Source organism: Xiphophorus couchianus, chromosome 11 (genome assembly GCF_001444195.1).
Source record: "Xiphophorus couchianus chromosome 11, X_couchianus-1.0, whole genome shotgun sequence".
NCBI classification, from domain to species: Eukaryota; Metazoa; Chordata; class Actinopteri; order Cyprinodontiformes; family Poeciliidae; genus Xiphophorus; species Xiphophorus couchianus.
Window position 1 is genome coordinate 6952079 of NC_040238.1, and position 24635 is coordinate 6976713.

At 38.7% G+C, this 24635-nt stretch overlaps 1 protein-coding gene across 4 annotated transcripts in view; it reads right to left on the minus strand.

Annotated features, from left to right (window-relative positions):
- Nucleotides 1-24635, minus strand: part of grik2 (glutamate receptor, ionotropic, kainate 2) — a 429445-nt gene that overhangs the window by 96459 nt on the left and 308351 nt on the right. For all 4 annotated transcript variants that reach the window (XM_028030748.1, XM_028030747.1, XM_028030746.1 and 1 more), the window contains exons 9-11: nucleotides 23209-23316; nucleotides 19039-19152; nucleotides 6796-7002 (exon numbers count right to left, since the gene is read on the minus strand). In XM_028030748.1, coding sequence (XP_027886549.1) covers nucleotides 6796-7002; nucleotides 19039-19152; nucleotides 23209-23316 — 429 coding nt within the window. The remainder of the gene's footprint in view (nucleotides 1-6795; nucleotides 7003-19038; nucleotides 19153-23208; nucleotides 23317-24635) is intronic.

Below are 24635 nucleotides of genomic sequence, written 5' to 3' on the forward strand. Positions count from 1 at the left end.
GAATTCCTAATTAACAATATTCTCATACATAGGAATGAGGTTCAAAGGTGACATAACATGCAAAATCCACTTTTTTAGCCCTTAAATATATTTTTATGTATTTTGAGTGTCTATTAGTGTCTATTGTTGTAGCATTAATATTTTAATAGGCATTTGACATTCATGGACAGCATAGTTAAACTAGGCTCCATATTTTAGGTAGTTATTATGGATGGAGAGAGTATAAATACACTAATAACACCAATAATACATTCATTTGAATGTGTGGTTCTGCAGATTTGTCGTTTTCATTCTGAGTCAGACTCTGGCTCCAACATGTATGGATACTGGAATGTCCATATAATAAGAATATATAATACAATTTGGAATAAATAGTTTTTTCTGTTGGTAGGTAATTGTATTTCTGCTATCAAACTACAAAAATGGCCGAACGGGGTGGAGTGGAATGCTCTGCAGCCTGGAGGGGTTGGAGTGTGAAATGTCTCCACATAAAAAAAAAAAAACACAGCAAAGCGAGATGATCTAAAACGCCTCAGAACAAAGGAAAATGAGGGGTATGTGGAGATACAATAACCAGGAATTCAGACCAAAGCATTGCAGTTCTACTTTATACAGACCATAAATCTATAGATGTGAAAATAATTTACATATGAAAAGGAAGGATTTAAGAGCATGATAAGTCCTCTTTAACCGTAAAATTCTACCAGTAAACAGATGGGACTGTCCTGTGACAAATTCTAATATTAATACAAAGATGTAGCTGTAAATATTTACAAAATGTAGGAAGTCTAGGTCACACTTATATTTCATTTAGCTACTTTATTAGACACACATTGCTATATGGGTTGAAGTCCCTTTTGCATTCATAACTGCATGATGCAACAATTCCAATTATAGCACAAGTCATTAATATTCCAAGGAACCACTCTGACATGTTTGAGCTTTGTGAAATGGTCCATTATCCTGCTGTAAGGGACATCAGAAGATAATAATGTGGTCATCAAGGATGAACATGATCAACAACAATACTCAGGTAGTAGCTCAAGCTATATTAGCTTCCATGATTTCTAAGTGGGAGAACTTGCAAAGTCACGGGGTGTTCAAATACCTATTTGAGGAGGAAAAGTAATACTTTTTATCCTCACTATATACTGTATATGTATATATGGCCAGGTTATTCAAACGCAATTGCTACTCCACAGATATTTTCTCTTTTCCTGTTGTTGAAGAGGAAAAGTTTATGATATTTTCAGAATAGCCTGTATCTGGCATCAACAACGTTCAATCATTCAACATTTTTCCCGATTCTATGAAAAATATATATATGAAATTGTGATGCCTGGGTTGGCAGCATGTTGGAGTAGATCTGTTACTTCTTTATGTCTTCATAACTGGCTAAAACTATTTTGTTTGATGTTTATTCTATGCTATCTTAAATACTCTGAAGGTGGAAGAATTTTTGCTGATACTTTTTTTCACTTTTAGACCATTGTGTTATGATGCATAATAAGGTGTTTTTTATATATCTTAAGGCAGATGAATAATATCTCTGATATTTAAATAACATCTAAGGTACAATCACAAGTCCCAGATGAGTTGAAAAAAAGCCATTGTGGAGGCAAAGCAGGAGCCCAGAGGATAGAAAGGAGGGAGTTAAAACCATCTCTTCCATTGATCATAATAGACAGAACGTGAGATTTTTTCCAAACAATTTTGATGAATTCAAACCATAACAATGAAGCAGCCAGATTATCAGGAATGCAATATTATGTGCTTCATTGAGAGAAGTCAGCAGAGTCAAATCTCTGACTCTAACATTTCTTCGCATGTGCATCTAACCATACAAGCAGATAGACATTTAAAGAGGGTTGGCTAAAGCAAAGTACATGGATGAGCAGTACTTGTTGACAACAGATGGTGTCATCCAGGGCATGATACAGTCTTCTCTGCAGCTCAGATATTAGGTTGTTAGCAGTAAGTTTTTGTCCATATTAACCACCAGTGGAGTTCACAATTGTTGCTTTGGAAATCATATACATACTACTTTCAGGTGTTGCTGAGCTACAGACAAAATACCTCAATGTGTTATTGTGATTATAATCATGCCTCACTCTTCTACACTTCCAGTGTTTCAATCATCTGCTAGCTCATCTGAAGATCCTTCATTATGCTGCAAAGTGCATTCTCTTCTACCATCATCTGGTGGAGAAGCAACATAAGATCCAAAGACCTAAAAAAGCTAAAGTAGTAAAAGATGAGTGGTTCTGTTCTTGGAACTGCTTTAGAACCTCTGAAGGTATTACAAATATGAAGAACATTAGGAACAACACTGAGCATCCTCTTCATGGATGGCCGTAAGGCCATGTCTTCAGTCAGAGGTTTCTTCAGAAACACTAACACTGACTGCTACACAAGAACATTTCCAACCACATTTGTCACTACATATGACAAGTCTTTGAAGAAATGTAGATATGTGTCAACAACATTTTATTTTTCTTTGGTAAATCCTTAATGCATCCTTCTCCAGTTGTCCTTCACTGCTTCCAGATGTCGAAATAGATTCCGTAGTTGCAGAGTTGTGATACAGCATTTGTGTTAACACACATAATTGTATCTCACAAAATGGCTAGTGAGTGCAGAGAAGTATTTTGTAGTCATATATTGCTTCACTCAGAAAATATTGTAGTGTAAGCATTTTTGATTTAAAACAGACTGTGTTGTCCTGTTGACAGTTAATAAATCTCATTCGGGATTATGACTCCAGATGCTAATCATTCACAAGGTGAAGGGGCTCATCCCTCAAATATATATTTTGTTTTTGTCTCATTAAAGTTGTCATTCATCACTAAAGGATGAACTGACTAAGCTGCATGCTCTGAGAGAGGTTATATGTTAAATGTGGCTGATAAAAGGCATCTATGATTCAAATCATAACTCTTAAAAATTGGAACCACATAACTAAATCACAATGTGTCTGTTAAACCTTACACATATCACAGATTAAAAACTATTTGTAAAATTGTTTTTGGATGTAATCTTTGAAGCTTAGTCAGTGCAGTTCAGCAGTCCTGAGCCTGATCTGTCTTCTCTGTGTTCACTTCTCTCAACTCTTCTGAGACCTTGTCTGCTGCAATCACCATCTGTCTAAGTCAAGAGTAAGAGGTGGGGCAAACACACATGGCGCAACACCTCACAGTGGACTGGGCCCTTCACCCATGTAAACCCAAGACTATCTGTCACAATAGACAATTGCTACACTGATCAAGAACAGAAGACAACTGTGGAGGCGTTAAGGGCCACTTGACCCCTCGAAGGTACAGCATCTAATGAGGTCAGATATTGACTATTGGCCATGCAGCGCCTGCTATTTTTCTGTCCATGTAATTTATCCTAACTGGGAATTGCCGCAATGATCAACACTGTGAGCAGACTGCATGCTCTTGTGTTTGTTCTTTAATAAGCTCTGTGGGGGAAACAACTCATGAACTTCTATGCTGTTGTTGGAAAATTGTAGTTTCTACCTGGGCCATCTTTACTTCCCTGTTTTCTTTCTTTGGTGAATTGTTTTATTTAGCTTCATCCTCCTTTGGACTTCTCATTCTTTATGGCTTACAACTAAACATTTAGTTGTAAGTCAGTAACATGTCTGACCTTTTCTCTTGATATGTGAAAAAATGTGAAAAAAATATATGAATATTATAAGAAAGGTCAGAATATACAGACATAAGAAAAAACAATACAGTATTCAGTATTGTTTCTTTTCTAAGATATGCTAACTTCTGAATGTTGGGATTTCAAAACTTCCTGAGAGCGCGGCCAGCTGTTTTCTGCTGCTTGTTTCTGACCGAGTGCAGAACACAGGGAGGGGGGGTAGGAGCTCAATATTTTTTATCGATATAGCTCATCTGTCTCATGTTAGGACAGCGAAAGTCTTAATACACATGTAAAAAGTTTTTCTTTTGGGTGCCAGAGCACCCAGTTTATTTCAGTTTATTCTGAAAATCCAGAATGCACATGCTTGGTATAAACTATGTCTTTGAATTCAACTTGCTTACAGAGTAAATCTGAGCCGTTTCAGAAGATGTAGGAGAAACTTACAGCTGATTATCAAACCAAGCTTTATTGGTTATTCACATGCTTTAGTTTGGTCTTGGCCAATTAGCTGAAAGTTTGAAGTAAACACATGGCTCGTTTACATCCTCAACACATAACTCAACCCAGGCTATAACGGGCTGTTGGAAAAAAGAAAAGGTACTTGACTGCAAGATGACAAGATCAACCAGAAAGATACCAGTGTAAAGAAAACAACGCCAGGACTACTTATATGATTGGAAGCATCCATGTCTGCAGTAATATTTTTCAGTTTCTCTGGGGGAATTGCAAAACTTTATTGTTTATAGAACACTAAAAACAATAAATTACTGCTGAGTGTGAAATGACGGCAAACAGCGTAATCAGCCTGACTTACTGTAGATAGCAACTATAACACCTAAAATAAAAATAATTATTGACCTTGGGCTTTCTACAGACTCAAAGCAAACATTATGGAACATGTTGAATTTTATGATGTTAATGTGTTAACTTAAGTTCAGGAGCAGGGCCACGCCCAAACCACACCTCAATTTTTTCCAAGCAGCCTATTTATAATCTGCTCACCATTCTACTCAGTCTGTTATGTTCCGTCAATGTTGTTACTGTACATTCGTTATCTATCAGACTTGTGACGATTGCTTTGGCAATTCTACTCACCAAGGAAAACGCCTTAACAATCCAGCTCAACCCTTCTGACTCGGATGATCTCTTCCACTCTATATCTACTGTCGAAAACTCCCCTCCTTCTGTTACAAGATGAGCTTCAGGTTGCAAACGCCTGCGCTCCGTGATACTTGATCCTCAAACTCAGTCTCACACTGCATCACCTTCAGTTCATCTCTCACCTCCAACAACATCCCAATCCCGTGACCATGGACCGCTTCAAGGTGTCAGACAACAAGCTCATTCTCCCGGGCCACAGTGTCATTCCCGAGCCTCTCAACCAAATGACATAATCAAGTCCACATCTCAGCCTTCCTCCTCAGGCATCTCAACACACCAACTTCTAAAATCCTGGACTATCGCTTGCCTTCAATGCTCTTTAAAAGAGAAAGGCATCTCATTCAGTCGCTCAGACAACAAATTTAGACTCTTCCTATTGCTTTCATCCTCAATACCTCAACAAACAACAACATCGCCGTCATCCGAACATCCCGGGCTTCCGGCTTTTTCCTCAACTTCCGTTTCCTCGTCCAACATTTCCGGTGACGTCATTCCATCGATGGCTGTTTCCCAGCTCTTATCCACTGTTATTTAATCCCTGTCCTCACAATCTTCACAAAATCCCTGTGCACATACATTGCTTCATCCCTTCTTCTACTCTTTCTTCTGCCTCTCAGTCCATTTTGGCTCCAGCTTCTTTTCAAAACCTTCAAGCACCTGTGAATCTAGCTCAGCCAATTGCTCCAGGATTTCCTTCTACATTTCCATCAAATCTGTCCTTTCCCCCCACTTCCATCCCTAAGCCCCTCCTTTTCGTGCCCAAGGTACAGGCCATCTTGGACAACGAGTCTCATCCACTATATGACGTGCTGACCAGATACAGGAGCACCTTCAGCCAGAGACTCATTTTGCCAAAGTACACCACAGAAAATAATTGCTGCCTGTAGCCATTAGGATTTACCATGACCAGATGATGATGTTGTGGCTTTGTAGTGTTAATTGAAAATTTTTGAAGTAACTATATCTGTGGAAATAATATAAGGTCCATCTTAAACAAACTATTTTCTTGATTAACAAAATGGGAAACCATCTGAGATCAGTTTAGGTAACAGACAGCCAACTGTCTAGTAATTCTAACCAAGCACAAACATCTGGCGTGCTTGGTCTAACCAATGGTGTGATGGTAAATGGTTAAAGTAAATTTAACCATTTATGTTGGTGTGAATGGTTCAATATTTAGAACATCTGTTTGTTAAAAGGTCGATATTTTCTCATATGTAAAGCCCAGGTTGTTTGCCAGTTCTCTCAGTAGGTCAATGCAGTAGCCTTCAATTTCTAGGTAAAACTTCCAAAAAGCCCTAAGGCATATGTGTCAAACTTTAGGCATACCTCTTTCTGGAGCCCTCCAGATTTCGGAGGGCCACAAAAATAGAATCACAGTTGTGTGCTTAAATATTATTTTATAAGTTAAACTATTTATTTGCATTTTGCCAAATTACTTTGGTGTGAAAGGTTAAATATTTAAAATATCTGTTTGTTAAAAGGTCAATATTTTATGCCACAACAGGCCCTTTCAGCACATTCATGACCTTGATGTGGTCCAATATAAAAATGATTTTGACATCTTTGCCCTAAGGTGCCACCTTCATCTACTTAAATAACTATGATAGCACAACACGCTTCCGGATTCATACTATTCAGGAGAAAGAAAGTTTTGTGTCCAGAGAAGAACGCATTTTGCTGCAAATAGTACGAGAAATGTATCCTGTACTGACAAAGTCTGAAAGGTCACTAAGACAGGAAAAACACGTTATACCAAAGACCAGATTTGCAATTTAGAATTCACTCAGGGACAAACACCTGCATTTTTAAAGACATGTTCTGTAAAACTGAAATTGGATCATTTGTCCTTAAGGTCTATATTTGGTAAGGGGAGCTTTTCAAGCCTGAGAACATCTTTCCAAATAGGAAGTATGAGGATGGCAGCATCATATTGTCATCATATTGTTTTGGAATTGTCTTTGCCAAGATAGTACTTACGTGGTCCATCAGCTCTTTAACCATGCCATTCCACTGGCCCGTGTTCTCATCCTGTGCACCATATTTTCCATCTTCCACCAGGTGAATCTCATATGTAAAGCCCAGGATGTTTGCCAGTTCTCTCAGTAGGTCAATGCAGTAGCCTTCAAAGCGGTCGTTCCCATAAAGTGGGGTGTCAGATTTCTTGAACATCACATATGGCTCCTCCTGTCAGGGCAAATAGTGAAAAGATTAGTCCCTGAAACACTTGGTATCTTTTACACGCTGTTAAGGCCTGTCTGAAAGTTTCTTCAACATGGGAAATTGACTTTTAAGCAGTGCAAAGTAAAAAAAAACAAAACAAAAACACCAGCTTGGCCAGTGAAGCAAGTGTGATACTCCTGTGTACAAGTGCTTGGCAGAAGAAACTCCTGTTATTGATGTAGGATGGATGCAAAGTGAGACATGACCATAATAAGAGATAATCCCTCCATATCAATGACTTTGCTCCTCTCAGACACATAAGGTTAGCTTTGGACCCAGGCCCAACTTTCTGGAGACAACATTCCTTGTCAATAAGATAAGAGATGTTGATAGATGGACACAAAAACACAGAGCAGAAACTGGTACATTGTCTTTGTTCACATGAACAGCTGCCAACATTGTTAATGTCTTTTTTATACCGTTTCCTCTCTACCCCCAGTCCTCCGCTCCATGTCCCTCCACAAGCCTTCTCTCCACTTTACGACTGTCTTTGTTAGCCTTAAACCCCCTTGTCTCTCTGAGACAAATAAATCACAAAATATGCCACCTGCCAGGTGCTGTTTAACATTTAGCTGTGGCATAACTGAAACCAAAAAATGCTGAGCTCCACCAGTTTTTTCTTATAGTAATCAGTAAAAAAATAAAACTTATCTAAACTAAACTAGGCTAAAATATGTAGTAAGGGCCATTTATTCAATTATTTAGAGTTCTCTCTATATGTTTCTGTGTGAATTCTGATATTTTTGTGCAAATTTTTAAATTAGCCTTAAACTGACTCACTACAGGCCTCTGTGGTCAAACGATTCTTAGTAGAACTTCAACAGATATAAAAGCACAGCGCTCACTTCCTCCACACCTCTTTCTGCCCCCCGCCCACTTGGTGGCCATTCAGGAGTTATTGCAAGTGTTGCTATGGCGACTGGGTAGCATTATTCAGCTTTACAAATGTGTGATTTATTTGCAACGTGGACACAGAGGGGAGTTGGTGTCTTCTGCCCTGACTATTGGTGAAGGTACGGTGGAGGACCAATTATAAATGAAAGCAGAAATATACTGTACATACAGTATTTTGTTTTTCCATACACATGCATTTTCATCAAGACATGTATATATTTTGTTTTGTCTTTTCATTATGCATGTGTTTGTTCTTTTTACATTTCCTCGTGTCCTCTTTTTTAGTTTTTCTTCTTCTATTTTTGAAGGCGGTGTCTTAACACAACTTCTGCCTATTGGTTGGTTACCATCACACTTAAGTTGGCTTCAACAAAGATGCCAGTGAACTGAAGATCAGCAATTTTATTAGAAAATAATTTTATAACTCCTGATTGTTTTTGTGTGGACGCTCAGACAGAACGTGTATTTTAGTTCGAGGCTCTCATGGACTCAGAGGTTCATCGTCAGGTTTTTCATAGCTTGAGCAAAGCGACAGATGAAGTTAGCTTCTGATTGAAGCTCCAGGAGTCCTCTTGTGCTTGCCACTACACTCATATTTAATCAGTGAGAGTATGAATGAAAAGTTAATGTACTTCAGTAATTCAGCTCACAAATAAACTCATTATAGATTAATTACACAGATGTTTTAAAACTATTATTTATATCAATGATAATTTCTTGGGTACAGCTACTGAATCCATGGCATTAGGATTAGAATATTACATCAACAGTGAAAAATATGTTTAAAACCTGCTAAAAGGTTATCATGTTGATTCAAATTCATTTCAATTCAAATTCAAAAATACTTTATTAATCCCAAAGGGACATTAAATGTTTTTGTAACACATTAATTCTTCAGTTATTATAGATTGTAATGGCTGTTGGCGGGCTGCACAGTGGCGCAGTTGGTAGCACTGTTGCCTTGCAGCAAGAAGGTCCTGGGTTCGATTCCCGGCCGGGGTCTTTCTGCATGGAGTTTGCATGTTCTCCCTGTGCATGCGTGGGTTCTCTCCGGGTACTCCGGCTTCCTCCCACAGTCCAAAAACATGACTGTCAGGTCAATTGGTTTCTCTAAATTCTCCCTAGGTGTGAGTGTGTGTGTGCATGGTTGTTTGTCCTGTATGTCTCTGTGTTGCCCTGCGACAGACTGGCGACCTGTCCAGGGTGTACCCCGCCTCTCGCCCGGAACGTAGCTGGAGATGGGCACCAGCAACCCTCCCGACCCCATTAGGGACAAGGGTGAACAGAAAATGGATGGATGGATGGCTGTTGGCATGAAAGATTTCCTGTAGCAGTCTGTATTACAATAAATCTGATGAAGCCTCTGACTGAAGATGCTCTGTTTTCCCAAGACAGTCTAATAAAGATGATGGTCAGGGTTGTCCATAATTTTCTTGCTTTTATGAATAATCCTTCTTTGCCTCATCATCTCCAGAGGTTCCATAGTTGTCCCCAGAACAGAACCAGAACAGAACCAGCCTTCTTAATCAGGTTGTTGAGCCTTTTTATGTCCCTGGTTCTGATGCTGCTGCCCCAACAGATGACAGACGAAGAGATGACGATCTCAACAACAGACTGATAGAAAATCTGCAGCATCTTGCTGCAAACCTTGAAGGATCTTAGCTTCCTCAAGAAGTCCAGTCTGCTGTACTCAGCCTCTTGTCCATCTCTGATTCAACCAACAACTGCAGAGTCATCTGAGTATTTCTGCAGACGACAGAAGTCAGACTTGTGCTGGACATCTGAAGTGTAGAGTGAAAAGAAATGGTGAGAGTACAGGGCCCTGTTGTGCTGCTGATCACCTGGTTAGACACACAGTCCTTCAGTCTCACAAACTGTGGTCTGTTTGTGAGCTAGTCTTAGATTCAGTGGCATCATGTATAAAAGAGTTTTCACACTAAAACTTGGCATAAAGAAAAATTGAGAAAAGTGTGGCGCACAAAAAAATCCGGATGCATAAAGCCATCCGCACCTTTCCTTTGTACATTTACAGAATAGAGATGCTTTCTGTCCATAAAGGTGAATTCATAAAGCGGGCATGGCTCGACTGAAGGATGACTGCAGTTGAACCGGTATCGGTACCGCACGGCTCCTTCTTTAGGTTTTGCTCAGAGCTCCAGGATGATCAGGCCAGGAAATCTAAACGTTAATAAACCATCAACAAAATTTCCCAGCAGATCAATATAATCTCTGATTAAATGCTCCTTCTGAATCCTTCCATTGGCGATGTTCTCCATCAGAGCCAAAGAGCTCCACAGTTACACAACTCACCTTTGTGTAGCTAAAGGTAGCAAAGGTACTTATAGACACCTTAAAAATAATAAACCTGAACTGTTTGGAGTTAATCTGCTGATCCAACACTGTTTTATTTTTTTAGTGAAAATGAAATTACACCATAGATGCATTTCATGCGCTTTGGCGCACAGACCAATGCGCTACATCTGTGGCAGTATGCCCTGTAGGCTCTGAATGCACCACACAAGTGCCTGATTCTAATTGGCTGCAGCCCTGCTGTTGGTATATATATATATATGTATATATATATATATATATATATATATATATATATAATTTATTTATTTATTTTACTTATTTATTGCATCAAAATGTTAATACAATGTATACAAAAGGGGAAAACGAGAAAAACAAAGTGCCAGGGGATACAAGGAAAAAACAATGAAAAGTGTAACACAAGGAGCCAAAACAGAAACAAACACAAGACAGCGCTTCAAGGAACCAAAGGTACAACCAAAGGATTTCAGGGCTTCAAGAGTCCCCACAGCCTTGTGATTGGTAGAGGTCCGTATAGACACTGCATAGTGTTGTAATTCAGATAAAAACAGATAAAATTGAGGCTTTTTGCCAGAAAATTTGCATTTATGAATATGAACTTTAACTAGAATTAACAATAGATTAATTACATAAAAATGATTCTTATTAGCAGGACAGACATTTTAGAAACCAAAATGTACATCTGTGTATAAAAGTGAAAAACTGTTGAGAATATGAGATTGAATATAATAAACAAAGTCTTTCCAGAATGAGAGAGCAAAAGGGCATCTCCAGAATAGGTGGACTATTGTCTCATTGTCCAGATTACAGAAAGAGCAGCTAAGGTCTAAATCCTGGTGCAGGTTTTGTTTTGCAGGGTAGCAGCGGTGGAGAAGTTTGAAGCACACATCACGAGGTTTGTTCGTAATGAAGTATTTGGAGGGCAGAGTCCAAACCGTTGACCATTTGATATCAGAAACCCTGCTGTTGGTATATAAAGGGCCCTCCCTCACATGGTTGACATCACTTTGTTTCCCTTCCGGTTCATACCTCGGCATTTGCTGGCGCCGAGCTTCTTACTTGTGATTTATTTCCATTTTCTGTATCACAGCCGCATATTAATGCATGCTCGAATGGCGTGTTTAACAATGCTCTAATCACCGATCGATTCTCCTTGTGGTAAGGAGCTTCCTACACTCTGTTTGTTAGCCTAGCTTTAGCTCAGCTTCTGTTGTATTGTGAGGCTGACAATACAAGCTGCATGATTTCCCTTCACCTTTGATAGAGGCACTAGAACTCAGTGTTAAGTGAAATGCTAATCTTTTGTATGCTTCCTGATTCCATTTCTGACATTTCTTTTTGATAGACGCTGCTGTTTGTCCTTGGCCATCTGTTTGCCTGTCGTCTTGGTTATCTGTTGTCGGCAGGTGTTCTGTTTATCTGTGCTACCCGTAAATCCGTCCTACCTTGTGGTAAATCACACATCGATGCTACGTCACATACTGCTTACTCAGCAAATTTCTTATAAATACGTCCTACATGTGAAAGTTTTGTTTCATGTGTTTTATTTCATTGAAGATTACGGTAAGCTTTATTTAATTTATTTTATACCTGGCTTTCATTAAGCTGCTCTACTACTTAATGTTTTTACTTTACATGACAGGCAGCTTATAAATTTAGTTTACCATCTGCAAAGTCATTTTAAGAGCCAAAAATGTCAGTTTGTAACATTGTTTATTATTGTGTATGTCTTTTGCTTTTTTAGATATTTTAACAATAAGATTCCTTTTTAGTATGTTTTTTTGTAGAAAAGCGCCACCTAAAGGACGTCATTGAAAATACATGAAAAGTGCTGTGTCACGTTAGTTCAGACAGAAAATTGAGTGTGGTGTGTTTAACTAGCTCTACACAGTTTTTTGACAGTTAAATTTGGAATGTTGTGGAAGATTAAAGAATCCTTTGTAATATCTGCTCAAAGAAAAGTAAAGTTCGTCGTTCGTCAGAATTTGTGTGGATTTTGTAAGTACTTCTTTAATCCACTAAGAGATGCACAAGGGCATATCATGGGACAGAAACGCGTCAGTTAACCGTCAACAAAAGAAAGAAAACTGAAGCTTGTTGAACAATATAGTGGCTTTACACTGAAACGAATAAGCAGCCACTACAAAAGTCAAAATCTGTTCATATTGTTTGAAAAGAAGGATGACTTTGTGTGTTTATTGAAGCTGAAGTACAACGCAATAACGATCTTTAAAACGTAAGAAGGTCATAATGGCGGACAAGTCAGACTTAAACGTTGTAGTGACTGAAAATGACCAAAAGAGGGCGCCAAAGCTCACAGAATAGGCTCTGGATTCTAAATTCCATAAACTGATCAACATAAGAAGATACAAACTTGGACAGTTGACAGCTAAATCTAAGGAGATTGAAAGCTTACTGCAAAATGATGGAAGTTTGATCCAGATTGAAGAAGAGCATTTACCATTATTTCAAACACTTCTTGAAGAGTTTAGTAAATCCAATGAGGCAGTTTTGGAAATTCTTCATGAAGATGAACAACATGTTGACCATGAATATTGGTTTCAGCCAAAATATGATCATTTTAAGTCTATTTTGGAAAAAACAGAAACATGGATTAAAGAACAGGAATCAGTTAGATGTAGAAGAGAGTCCTATGGACAGTGTGTCTATTGCTTCTGTGTCAAAGAAAAGATCAAAAGGAACTGGATCTAAAGTAAAATCAGTTAGTGGCAGTTCCTGTGCTTCTTTCTCCACGTCATCTGCATCCTCAGCTCACTTGAAGGAGGAAGCGAAAAGAGCTGCACTCTTTTTGCAAAGGCTGCTGCTCTTAAAAAGAAGCAGCTGTTGGAATTAGAAGAGGCTCAGTTAAAAGCTAAGAAAGAACAGTTAGATGTTGAAACTGCCATAGCAGAAGCAACTGCCAAGATAAAAGTTTATGAAGACTATGAAGCTCCAGTTAGCAGAGATGGAGCATTTGAAAGCAAAACTTTCACACACAAAAAGGAAGGTGAAAACATGCATCATCCCTGCATACCAAGAGATTTGCAGCAACAACAACCAACTTCTTATGATGCTGTTTTTCAGTCAACCTAACATGTCACGGATGTTCACTCATCGGAACTGTTACATGGAAACACAGCAGAGTAATAATTTGGAGGAACTTTGTAAAGTAATGCAGAAACAGAACGACATCACTGAACTTCTTGTTAAACAACAACAACTTTCTCAAATGCCTCCAGTTGATGTTCCTATTTTGTACGGTGATCCATTGCATTTCCGTCCTTCATGAGAGCTTTCAATCACGCTATTGAAACAAGGACTGAGAACCCTGCTGATAAACTGTACTATTTAGAACAATATACAAGAGGTGAAGTCAGAGATCTTGTTCGGAGCTGACAACACATGCAACTACACAGAGGTCTTCAGAAAGCAATGAAGCTGGAAGCTGCTACAAATCCAATATGGAAATGTGATTGGACAAGGCCTTAAAGTGGCCTCAAATTAAGCCTGAAGATGGAAAGTCATTGAGTTCTTGTTCTCTTTTCCTCACAAGTTGTTGTAATGCTATGGAAGACATTGACTACTTGGATGAGATGGACAATCCTGTCAACATAAGGATCTTGACATCCAAACTACCATATAAGATTCGAGAAAAATGGAGAGCACACGCATTTGAACTACAAGAAAAATTTAACAAAAGAGCCAAATTCACAGACTTGGTGAGTTTCATTGACAAACAAGCTTGGCTGGTGACAGAGCAGAGCAGATAACCAAAGTAAGCATTTATAGCATTTATAAGTGCAATCTGTGTTTGTATATTCTTGGAAAACTCAAAGGTAACCAATATACCGTGTATATTTGTGACTGGTTTTCACCTATATGCACATAAATAAAACCTAAGTTGTTCCTCTGGAAGCTGAATTGGGTCTACTCCAGCTCTTTAGGACACTGCAGAGTCTATCAGCTCCAGCCTAGAGGGACTCTATTTACCCTGCAACATTATGCCAGTGATTTCCAAAGTAGATAAACTGTTGATAGGCCAAGATCCTATCAGTAATTACATCATGTTTTATAGTTCATAATCCTTGAGAAAATGATGAGAAGCTGCATGAAAGTGTGCATCAATCAAATGTAACAAACCCAATTATTGTCATCCTTCCCTCCTTTTTCCTCGCTGCTCACAGCCATCACACAGATCCCCATGACTCAATCCTGATATGGCAATTACAGCTGCAGAGAGTCTTTGCTAATAACTGCAATCCAATCACTTCACAGCGTGTGTGGAAGGGAAGAAGGCCCAAGATAAATAATGACAACCCACAATTTACTTTACATTGTTATTTTTATGCTTGCTTCCTGAATAACAGGATCATCACTGGTTTTAATTCAGCTTGGAGCGAGCTCAGTTTCTTTCCTTTGCAATGCCTTTTGGAAAGCCCAGAGTCTGTGACTCTTGTTTGGATTGATAAAAATGTGAAAAATGTCCAAATACAGGAATGCAGATAAATCAAATAGCTTATGCAGCTGCATGATAAATAAGAGCTGTTTTTTAATGTCCAGTGCTGCAATTAGGATTTTTTGTTCTACTAAATGCACAATTTTCTGTTTGAAAAGGAGTAAGAAGAAGTGAACACTTACTTAATCCTACCCCTTATCTCAATTTAATGAAGTTAGAAAAGTTCTTGCTCAATATTTTATGGAACATGTCAACAGGAATTTGCCCTGGAGCAGTGGTGCAGCCATCCACCCTTAGCACAGATTCAGTCTGAAAGTCTCCACACCTATAGTTGAACTTTGGGGATAATTTTCTTTGGTTCTGACTCAACAATTCTGTTCATCTGAACATAGCAGGTTGAACTGCTATGTCAGAGCTACAGTATTCTTAGAATTGTAATTATTAATAAAAAATACTTACAACCTGAGATGGACCAGTACACATTTCTTACTGCACTAATAACTCACTAATGGCAGTCATTATTGCACATAACACCATTATTATCTTATACCTTCATTAGGTACAACATCATAATACCCTGTATTGCTTTCAAAATTGCCTTAACCCTTTGCTAAGTCAGTCACTTGATCTGGATGGAGTTACATTGGCCTCTGATAGAACCTGTGTCATTGTGTCATTATTGTCAATCATAGCAGTAGACTTTGTGAGTTTACTGACTCACAAAGATAGAATATAAAATATATTAAAACAGAATAAAACCTACTGTACAGTAAGGGCAACATGTCAAGATAAACACCATCCATCCATTATCATACATGTTTATCCCTAGTGGGGTTGTAAGGGTTGCTGGTATCTATAAACAATTTCCTTAAATAAATGTTTTCAGAGTCCATGTTAATGTATTAGGTTTGGCTAAGTACAGATGTTTTAGCCAAACATACAAATAATAGTAATCATGATAACAATGGGTGGCGTAGACCTGTGTCCTGCCAAACAAAGACTCTAAAACTAGCAGGACACCGGACCTTGCAGAATGGGGCTGGACACCAATGGTTTGATGCCCATAACATATAAGTGTTGCTTTGAATTGTTAGATTATAAATTATTGTGGTGTTATTATTGTGATATTGTGATGTTCACATGGTGCTCTGTGTCTTTTGTTTTGAGTCAATCCATGTCATGTCCCTCATTTCCATTATTCGTTATTTCAATCGCTCCCTGATTGCTTCCCTTCTTAAGCCTCTCACAGTCACAACCAGGCTGCCAGATTATCGAACACTTTCAGCTAGCAGTTTTCCAGCACTCCCATCTCGCCCTCATCGTTGCAACCACGCTCTTATTCCCTGGATTTGCCCTTTTGCCTTGCCCTTGTCGGATTGTCTCTGATTGCCCATCTGGATCTCGACCCACACCTGTTCTGGATACTCCTCTCATGCCCACTCCCACGGATACCTACTCTGCTCTCTGCCTCATTGTGCATCTGACCAAGGATTTGGACGGTGTTAGTCTTCCAGGACTGTAGTGGAGTTAGTGTGCTGCCCTGTATCAGCGCTTCTCCTCCCTGGGCATTCCCTCCTGAGCCCTGTATCAGTGCAGTATCTGCTGTCTTCCTCGTCCCTTGGCTGATCACTTCAGTACCTGATCGCCCAGCCAGGTTAGTTTTCTCTCCTCACACACTAACTAATTCCTTTGGTAATATTTCAACAGTCACCAATCTCTCCTCTCCGCCCCTCCTAGCAGTGCTGCAGCTGACGATTCGGTGTGCCTGGTCTGAGCAGTGTTTTAATAAATCTGAGTTTTCTGCTCACTCCTGTGTCATGGCTGATTTTCTGGGTCCCTCTAGTGAGTCATTACAGATATGTTGGTCAGCACTATAGCTATTTGGTTCTTCTCTTGTTCTGCTGCTGTCTATCTCATGAAACTTTTGTAAATTAGATTTTTAATCTCAATGAGTTTTTTAAATCTAGATGACTGAAAGGGGAAAAACTATGACACTACTGACAACAGTGGTTGTTGTTTCATGGACAATTGCAAATCAAAGTTGCATACATTAGTGTTGTAGTCAAGACCACCTAACCCAAGACCAAGTCAAGACCAGAGTGCATCGAGACTGAGACAAGACCAAAACTTTTAGGGTCCGAGACCAAGACCTAGAGAAGTCGAAACAGAGTCAAGACCAAAGACCGGCGCCCCGCCTTACATGACACAATAAAATGTGAAACATGATCAAAATTGCATCTTAAATTGATCTGACAGATTCACATTCCCATAAAAACACCTAGATATTAAATACTTAGAGCTGAAACAAATGTAACCAATATCATTATCAATTCAAACTTTTCATTCTACTTTGCTTCCATCTCTGTACCACAATCCGCAGAGGTCTCATGATATCCCTAAAAAGATAATGCCCTGTCAGAAACCACCACTGTCTGCACCATTAAACATGGCAATTAAGGTAATGCTTTAATGGTAAACAACACTCAGCTATGAACACTGCCCAAGGAGCAACAAGCAAGAAGTAACCAAGCAGAAGGCACCGTGACTGTTCTCACCCTCTCTCCCGCTGCATGAAACCAGGCAGCATAGTACTGTAATGTCTGCCACATGACAGGTGACGAAAACAATCAAAGAGCAATGACCATGTTCTGTGTGCTCTTCTGTTCTTGTGCAGATATTGCATTATGCAATATCAGCATATGGCAGAATGTGGATCATTGAATGTCACATATTGCAGACTGGTCACAGCGTTGTCCCATATATGCGACACGTAAGTCAACTCCTCCACATAATAAGTCAGCGAAGTGAGTGACGACAATTTTTCATTGCAGATGCAATTTGTCCTTGTGATGTTCCATCCACAGAGCTGACCTTTTTTGAGCTTGTTTTCTAAGTAACGATAAAAGTTAGACGTCGTACCACCATATGTGAAAGCGAAGTGCTGATTAATTTCCATGTCGTCATCGTATTTCTGATGACTCATATAGCGGGATACCGCTACTAACTAGAAGACAGACATCTGCTGCTCAGAGAAAACCACTGCACACTGTCTCAGAGTGTCGCGTGTGAGTTAAAGAGGAGGCGATGTGTGACATCAGAAACAGAAACACAAAGTTATTGCTTGTATTTTAATCGGTTTGTTTTGCATCCAGTGAAAACAAAGCTTAGCAAATAAACTGGACAATATGCTGGGAATTTAGTGACATTTCCGCAGTTGTGGTGTTGACTGATCTTGAAATAAAATCCAGAGTCCTCAATGCCCGAGACCGAGACCAAATGCAGCCGAGTCCGAGACGAGACCGAGACCATCAAAAAGTGGTCTTGAGACCAAGACATTTATTTCAACAAGAATGACAACTGCACCTAGTTGTCATTCTAAGTTCAGTGTATTCTTTTTACTCACTGGTTTGTCACCACTGTCAACTCTGTCAGATGGACACTAATGTATGAGGTTTTTGTTTTAAATAATATTTCTTTTGTTTCTTGAGAAGCATTTGTCTGTAAAACTGAGTAAAAATATAGAGTCATTAAAAATAATTTCAAATTTGTTTTTGGCTGATGGTGTTGACAAAATTCTGGGTCAGGTCCATTAAAAATTAAATTTTCAAAATTGCTGTAACTGGGAGCCTGCACTCGAACATCTTTACATTTCCAAGCAAAGAGATTACTGGGACTAGGATCACCATAACTATTCAGATTTGTTTTTATTAATAACTTCATTTACTTAATGCTTACAATTTACATTAATGCTGCAGCAATTTTAATGTATAAAATTATACAATTTAATGCAACAACCTTATATATTCTAGAACCATCTGCAGGAATACACAGCTTAGCCAGCCAATGTTTACTGTAACAGCAGGCAGCAACTGTAACTCAAAGAGTAGTCATTTTGCAATTGGAAAGACAATGGCTGAAGTCCAATTTCCTGTGAAACAGCATTCAGTTTCCCACTGATGTGTATATCAGTGTATGAATGTTTCTATCTTTATAACAGAAAGTACTCCTGGATCAGTGCTTGTGTGTCTTTTTGTGTCTTCTCAAACACCCAGTCAGCCAAGGCAGATGGACATTTATGTTGAGCCAGGTCCTGGCTCAGATGGAGGCTTTTTATTATTAAAATGAACCATTTCCTTTCTTTCTTTTTACTACATGCATGCTCAGTATGATGAATAGTTGCAAACTCAACCCTATGTAATCTGCTTTGTGTCTTTAATTTTTTTCCTACACATTTTTAGAATAAACAGAAGTAGACTGTGTTGTTATTAAATACAAATAAATAAAATAAAGTTTAAGAAAATAGGAAAAAATATATTTACCAGTATGGAGGAGACAATAAGGGATCGATTGGACAATGAATCTGAGACATTAGTTGTCTTTCCCTTCTGATTGTCAGTCATATTGAGGCCACTTGCTGGATCCCAGGTACCAATCTGTAAAAGAAAAAAACATTGTCCCAGCATGAAGTATCTTATGCAGAAAGGCTTAATTATAATCAGTAACCCATTTTGAAACTTATCACCTTGACTTTCACTTTAACCGTAAGATTCAAAAGCTTTTTTTTCCCAAAATGAAAGCAGTGCATCAAGTAAAAAATATTTTATGTTTGACATTCAGCCAAGCATAAAATAATCAATCCACTTTATTTCTATAGCACATTTCAAAAACCGTGAAGGTAACCAAAGTGCTTTACATTAAAATAGAAATGCGTAAGAAACATACAAACATACAGAAATAACGTTAAGAGAACAAAAACAGAAACACTGTCCCCACAGTGGGAAAATCCAGGCCTAACAGCAGTATGTTGTTAGACTGTACAAAATATAGTATAGTACATCAGTGGAAAATGTGCACCTTTAAATTTTACTGAAACCGTTATGTAAATTTTTATTCAATGCAACTATTTCTTTGTTTACTTAGAAAATAGGCATAGAATGAAAGATAAAACTAATTCCAGTTTTTGCAAGTTTGTCTTACAGATTATACGACTACTGATGTGCTGGTAACTTTACCATCTTTCCTTTTCAGTTCAACACAAAGATTATCTGTACGGCATCCTGAGGAAACAGTTGACAGCAATCTGACCCCTCAGCCCTTTCATGGCTGCTTTCTTCTTGACACCCATAGGGACCAATGTTACAGCTGATCTAAGATTCTGATCTGCCTCATGGCCTTTTGAGGTGCTGACCAGTGGGAGCTGAAAAAGGGAGGGAGGAACGTACACGGCAGAAAAGCAAAGTGGAAGAGGACAGCAAAGATTAGATTATGCCTCAAGGCTTTTCATGTTTCAACTCTTACTTTAGGTTGTAAAGGCAGGTCTTTTTAACACCATCCTTTGCTTACTATCCAGCTTCTCAACCCTAAGCATCACTAGAGGGGACCACGGACACTCCAACCCTCAGCAGCCACACACTCCTCAAGGCACCTATGATAATCTGAGTGAGTGTTTGAGATAGTCTTTGGAATTGCAAATCAACCCTTTAATTCAAGTTTCATGAGGCTGGAGGGCTTTTGAATGGGTTTTTATTAATGGAGTAAATTATTCATGGAGGTGCCAGAACACACACTATATAGACCAAAGGTCAGAAGATGCTGAGAGGAATGCACCAGTGAGAATAATGAAGTTGAAAGTGCTTGCAGTTCCATGAGTGAACATCAGCAAAATTAGTTGGTTCTTCTCTTGTTCATAATATTGTAAATCTCTGAGTGCTGAACAATGTAGTTGCTCCATTCTGAGGCTGCTTCTCTCCTTCTGAGAACACCAATATAGTTGAGAAAATGACATATTGGAGTTTAGATCTATAGCCTGAGCCTGACATGAAATTTGGACTGGGTCGGGCCACAATTATATGGATGATGATCAGGTTGGCCTCTGGCTTCGGTGGTGTGTTTTTATAAGCCTACTATACATACAGAATGGAGAAAACTAAATGAAAATGTGTGATATAAAGCTATGACAGTCTGCTTATTCCAATCTAAACAAAGGAGTAGGCAGCTTATCCTGGCGAGGAAAGAAATAAAGTAAGGTGCAGAAGTTAATCAGCCTTAATGAGCTCAAACGGCTTTCTTATTGTATATTGGAGCTGCTCTATGGTGGCTGATGCCACCACATGCCTCCGGCACTCCAAAAGACCCCAGCATCTTCAGCAGGTGGGGTCTGCTCTGACCTTTCATGTAATAGCATCAGAGTCATTGCTCATGACTCTGTTGCTTATTGTTCATGGAGAACAATAAGCTGGTAATGCCACAGCAACAGAGGCAGGAACAGCTTGAGATACTTGTTACAAACTACAAATCACTGCATTAGCCATACAGAGTAATATCCCTCATGAAAGTCTGCAATCAAAATTGTCAGAACAATACAAAGGTGCAGTGAAGAAAGGATAACCCAGGAAACACTGGTACCTAACCAAAACCTGGGTCTGTGGAGCCTTCCTAGCAACACCTCACAGCTCAAGGTCCCAACTTAAGAGATACACTAGAGAAGTGGATTATTAGATAATGTAGTTTTGAATATGATTTTGCAAGGATCTTTCCATCTTACCATGCTGTTGGAACTCTTTAGCAGTTAAAGTTCAACACAATGTTTATGGTGGAAACACTGTCATAGTTACTGTAACATGCTGAATTGTAGGTAGTGGTCTCAAGGAATTCAATTTGAAGTTGTCAGTCATTTGTCAAATATTAAAACATGTATAACTAGGATGCAGCAATTACAATTAGCTCAGGGACCAGGTCAACATTGGTCCATAGATGTTTTTTGAGTTAACTCTAAGTCAACTTATCAAATATGTTTTAACCATGGTTTGTGCATTTTATGTGTGGCTTGCAGCTTATGAGTGACCTTATCATTAAATTTTAATGGCTGCATAAACACAGGAATTGCATGATATTGAACAAGCTGATAAGATGACCATGCTGTCAGAAAGTCAAACTTTTCTTCACAGGAATAACACTAGGCTGTCATCAAGTTGTTAATATGATGAGAATAAATGCAGTAAGACCCAAGGTAAGGTGAGAAATTGTGTTTAATAATGTCCAAAAACCAGTTGGCAGAGCAAGGACCAACAGGATAAGACACCAGAGAACGACAGACTCGGAATGACTAAACAATGGCTAAGGATCCAACAGGGAGCTGATGACACAGGTAAGATTAAATCCACAGGGGATACTGAAGGGACAAGAGACAGCTGGATACAATCAAGGGCAAAACAACACGGCGACTAAATTAACCAAAATACATACAGAGAAATTTAAATCGTCACACAGACGCTCACCTGTTGGCAAGTTACACACCATCCCCCAAAGCAAATATAGTGCCAAAAAAATTGCAGAGATGAATCATAATCATTACAAACCAGATAAACTCTGGATCCCTCTCATAGCCGTCACTGATAAAAGCTGAATTTATTATTATTGTTGCTGTTCTATGTCTGTTATTTGTTCCTTTTATTTTCTTCTCCTACTAGTTTGATTTTAGCTTTTTAGTTACACATTTTATGTTTATGAATTAAATATTCTTTATATTTGACTTTTTTTCTGTTTTGTGCATCTTTCTTTTATAAAGCACAGAAAGCGACAAGATGTCTGAAAATATAAATACAAAAAAATGTAGAGAAAAGTGGTTTGCAGTGTACATTCACTCTAACTTTGATGTGTTTAACCCTCATTTCATCCCTTGAACAACATCAATAATTATGGAAGTTTAAAAAAAATAGAGTACTATATGTCACATATAGCTTTTGAAAAGTAAGAATTTTTTTCATGAACAAACTACAATGTCTGGACAGTTTTAGTTTACTTAAGTTAACTCAACTTTTGTTCAAGTGTTGGTCTAACCCAATTAGAATGTATGGTATTAAAGTATTAACTCAGAATAGTTTATTATGTGAATAACAGCGCTATTCCCCTTTTTTCCAGTGTGTATAAAAACATTCTACAGTGCCATCCCACCAGATTTTCACATTAATGTGAATACTTTAATTCACAAAGTTCAAAGACACGGGTTTAATTTCACATAGGAAAGAAGGGGTTTTAGTTTATTTAACAATAAATACATTTTATTCTGTTTAGGGGTAAATTGGGTCAAATAGACATGCATTCATATTTTTATTTGTAACAGTTCTGGAAAAAAACATGTACCGTATTATCTTCCTTCAATTTCACAATCAGGCACTATTTTGCCATGAGAAATGGATTAGTTTGTTGAGGTATAAAGACCAATAGACCAAATGATCTCTGATGTCACTAAAAGCTTAAGAGGTTTTGTGAGATGAGATGGTTAGCATGTGTTTTAGCTAGAATTTTTATGTAGAGACTGAGCACATTTCTGAGTTCAGGTCACATACACACACAATGTTCACCCTGATCATTGACTAATTACACCCACTCTGGCACACAGATTGACTGTTTTTTCTTTGTCCAACTCATATTAATTGTGTATTTGAAGACTGAAGATTTACACACAAACAAATCAGAAAATACATAACCTTCTCAAGACCCTCTTCTTTGAGACTAATAACATCAAGGTCGAAGTCTGTTCTCAGGCCATTGGTCCTGTTGAAAGAGATTCTTCCAGTTAAGCCATCCCAGTGTGCCTGAAGACAGAAGGAGTAAGAAACAGATCATCAGAGAAGACAACAACTCAGCAACATCAAGTCTGTCCCCCTGCTATTGGTTTGATGTCAGCCTTGAAAGAAACATCCAAGAAATCTTCCTTTTCTCTGTTTGCGTACAGTCTTTTCTGTTTCAGGGTGTCTAAACAGACTCCAAGTCTGTTTGTAACAGTGGGAAAGCAATTACCCTATCTTTACAGATATTTAGAGCCATGATAGAATACATTCTAGCATGAAAGTGACTCACAACAGAAATGGCTTGGCAAATCATCACAGTTTCTCCAAACAGGGAGAAATGCACTTCAGGGTCCATCTTTGAATCAGCGAGTGGGAGCAACAGATCTGGAAGTTCCTCTGTGAGCTACTCAAAACCTTTCTGACCCTACAGCGGGTGGCTCTGTGTCTGAGTGCCTCTTCATTTACAGAGGTTTTGTGGCATATCTGAGGATGTTTTACTTCAGTGAAGATTATTGTAAATCTGTATTATGTACTAAAAAACATTCACTGTAAGTCACCCTAACACAATTATCTTTGCTTTTCAAAATCCAGCCATTCATTATCTTTCACGCTTATCCCTAGTGGGGTCGCAAATGGGTGCTGGTGCCTATCTTCAGTGGTCAATGGGCAGGGGGTGGTGGGGGGGGGGGGGGGTCACCCTGAACATGTTGCCAGTCTATTGCATGTTTTTCTGTCTCATTTTAGATATTTAAATTTTCCACATTTGGGATCATATTAGGTGGTTTTAAAGCATTTGCTTTATTCACGTTTGTTCTGTTTTCATTTGTTTATTATTTGAAACTAGTAAGTCTGACAAAAGCTCATTTTAATATCAGACAAACAAGCTTGTGTAAATATAAAATGCAGTTTCTGTTGGAAACCGGAGTTTGGCTGTGTGTTGGGGATTTTCTGTTGCCTGCTGTTTCAATCTTCATCCACTAAATGGTGCCTAGAGGCTGCACTACTTTGGAGGGTGTGCCTGCTGACCGATGTCAGCGCACCTGTGATCTATCACCTAATCATCCAGGAGTATATGAGGAGCAGGCTGCCAGCACGTCAACACCTGAGTGTTTGCCAGTTATGGTACTCTGTGCCACTCTGAGCTTGCTCTGTGTTTTCCTGAAATTACTTCTAGTAATATAGTCCTGTTGCCTCTCCCTCAGGTGTTTTCTTGTGATGCCTTGGATTAAACCCCTGTGAAGTCTGAGGTCCTGGCTTTCTGGATTTCCCCCTCATGATGCTGTGGATTGCTACCCATTGGTTGCCCGAGTCTGTCTTCGCCTCTGCAGATGAATCATTAACAG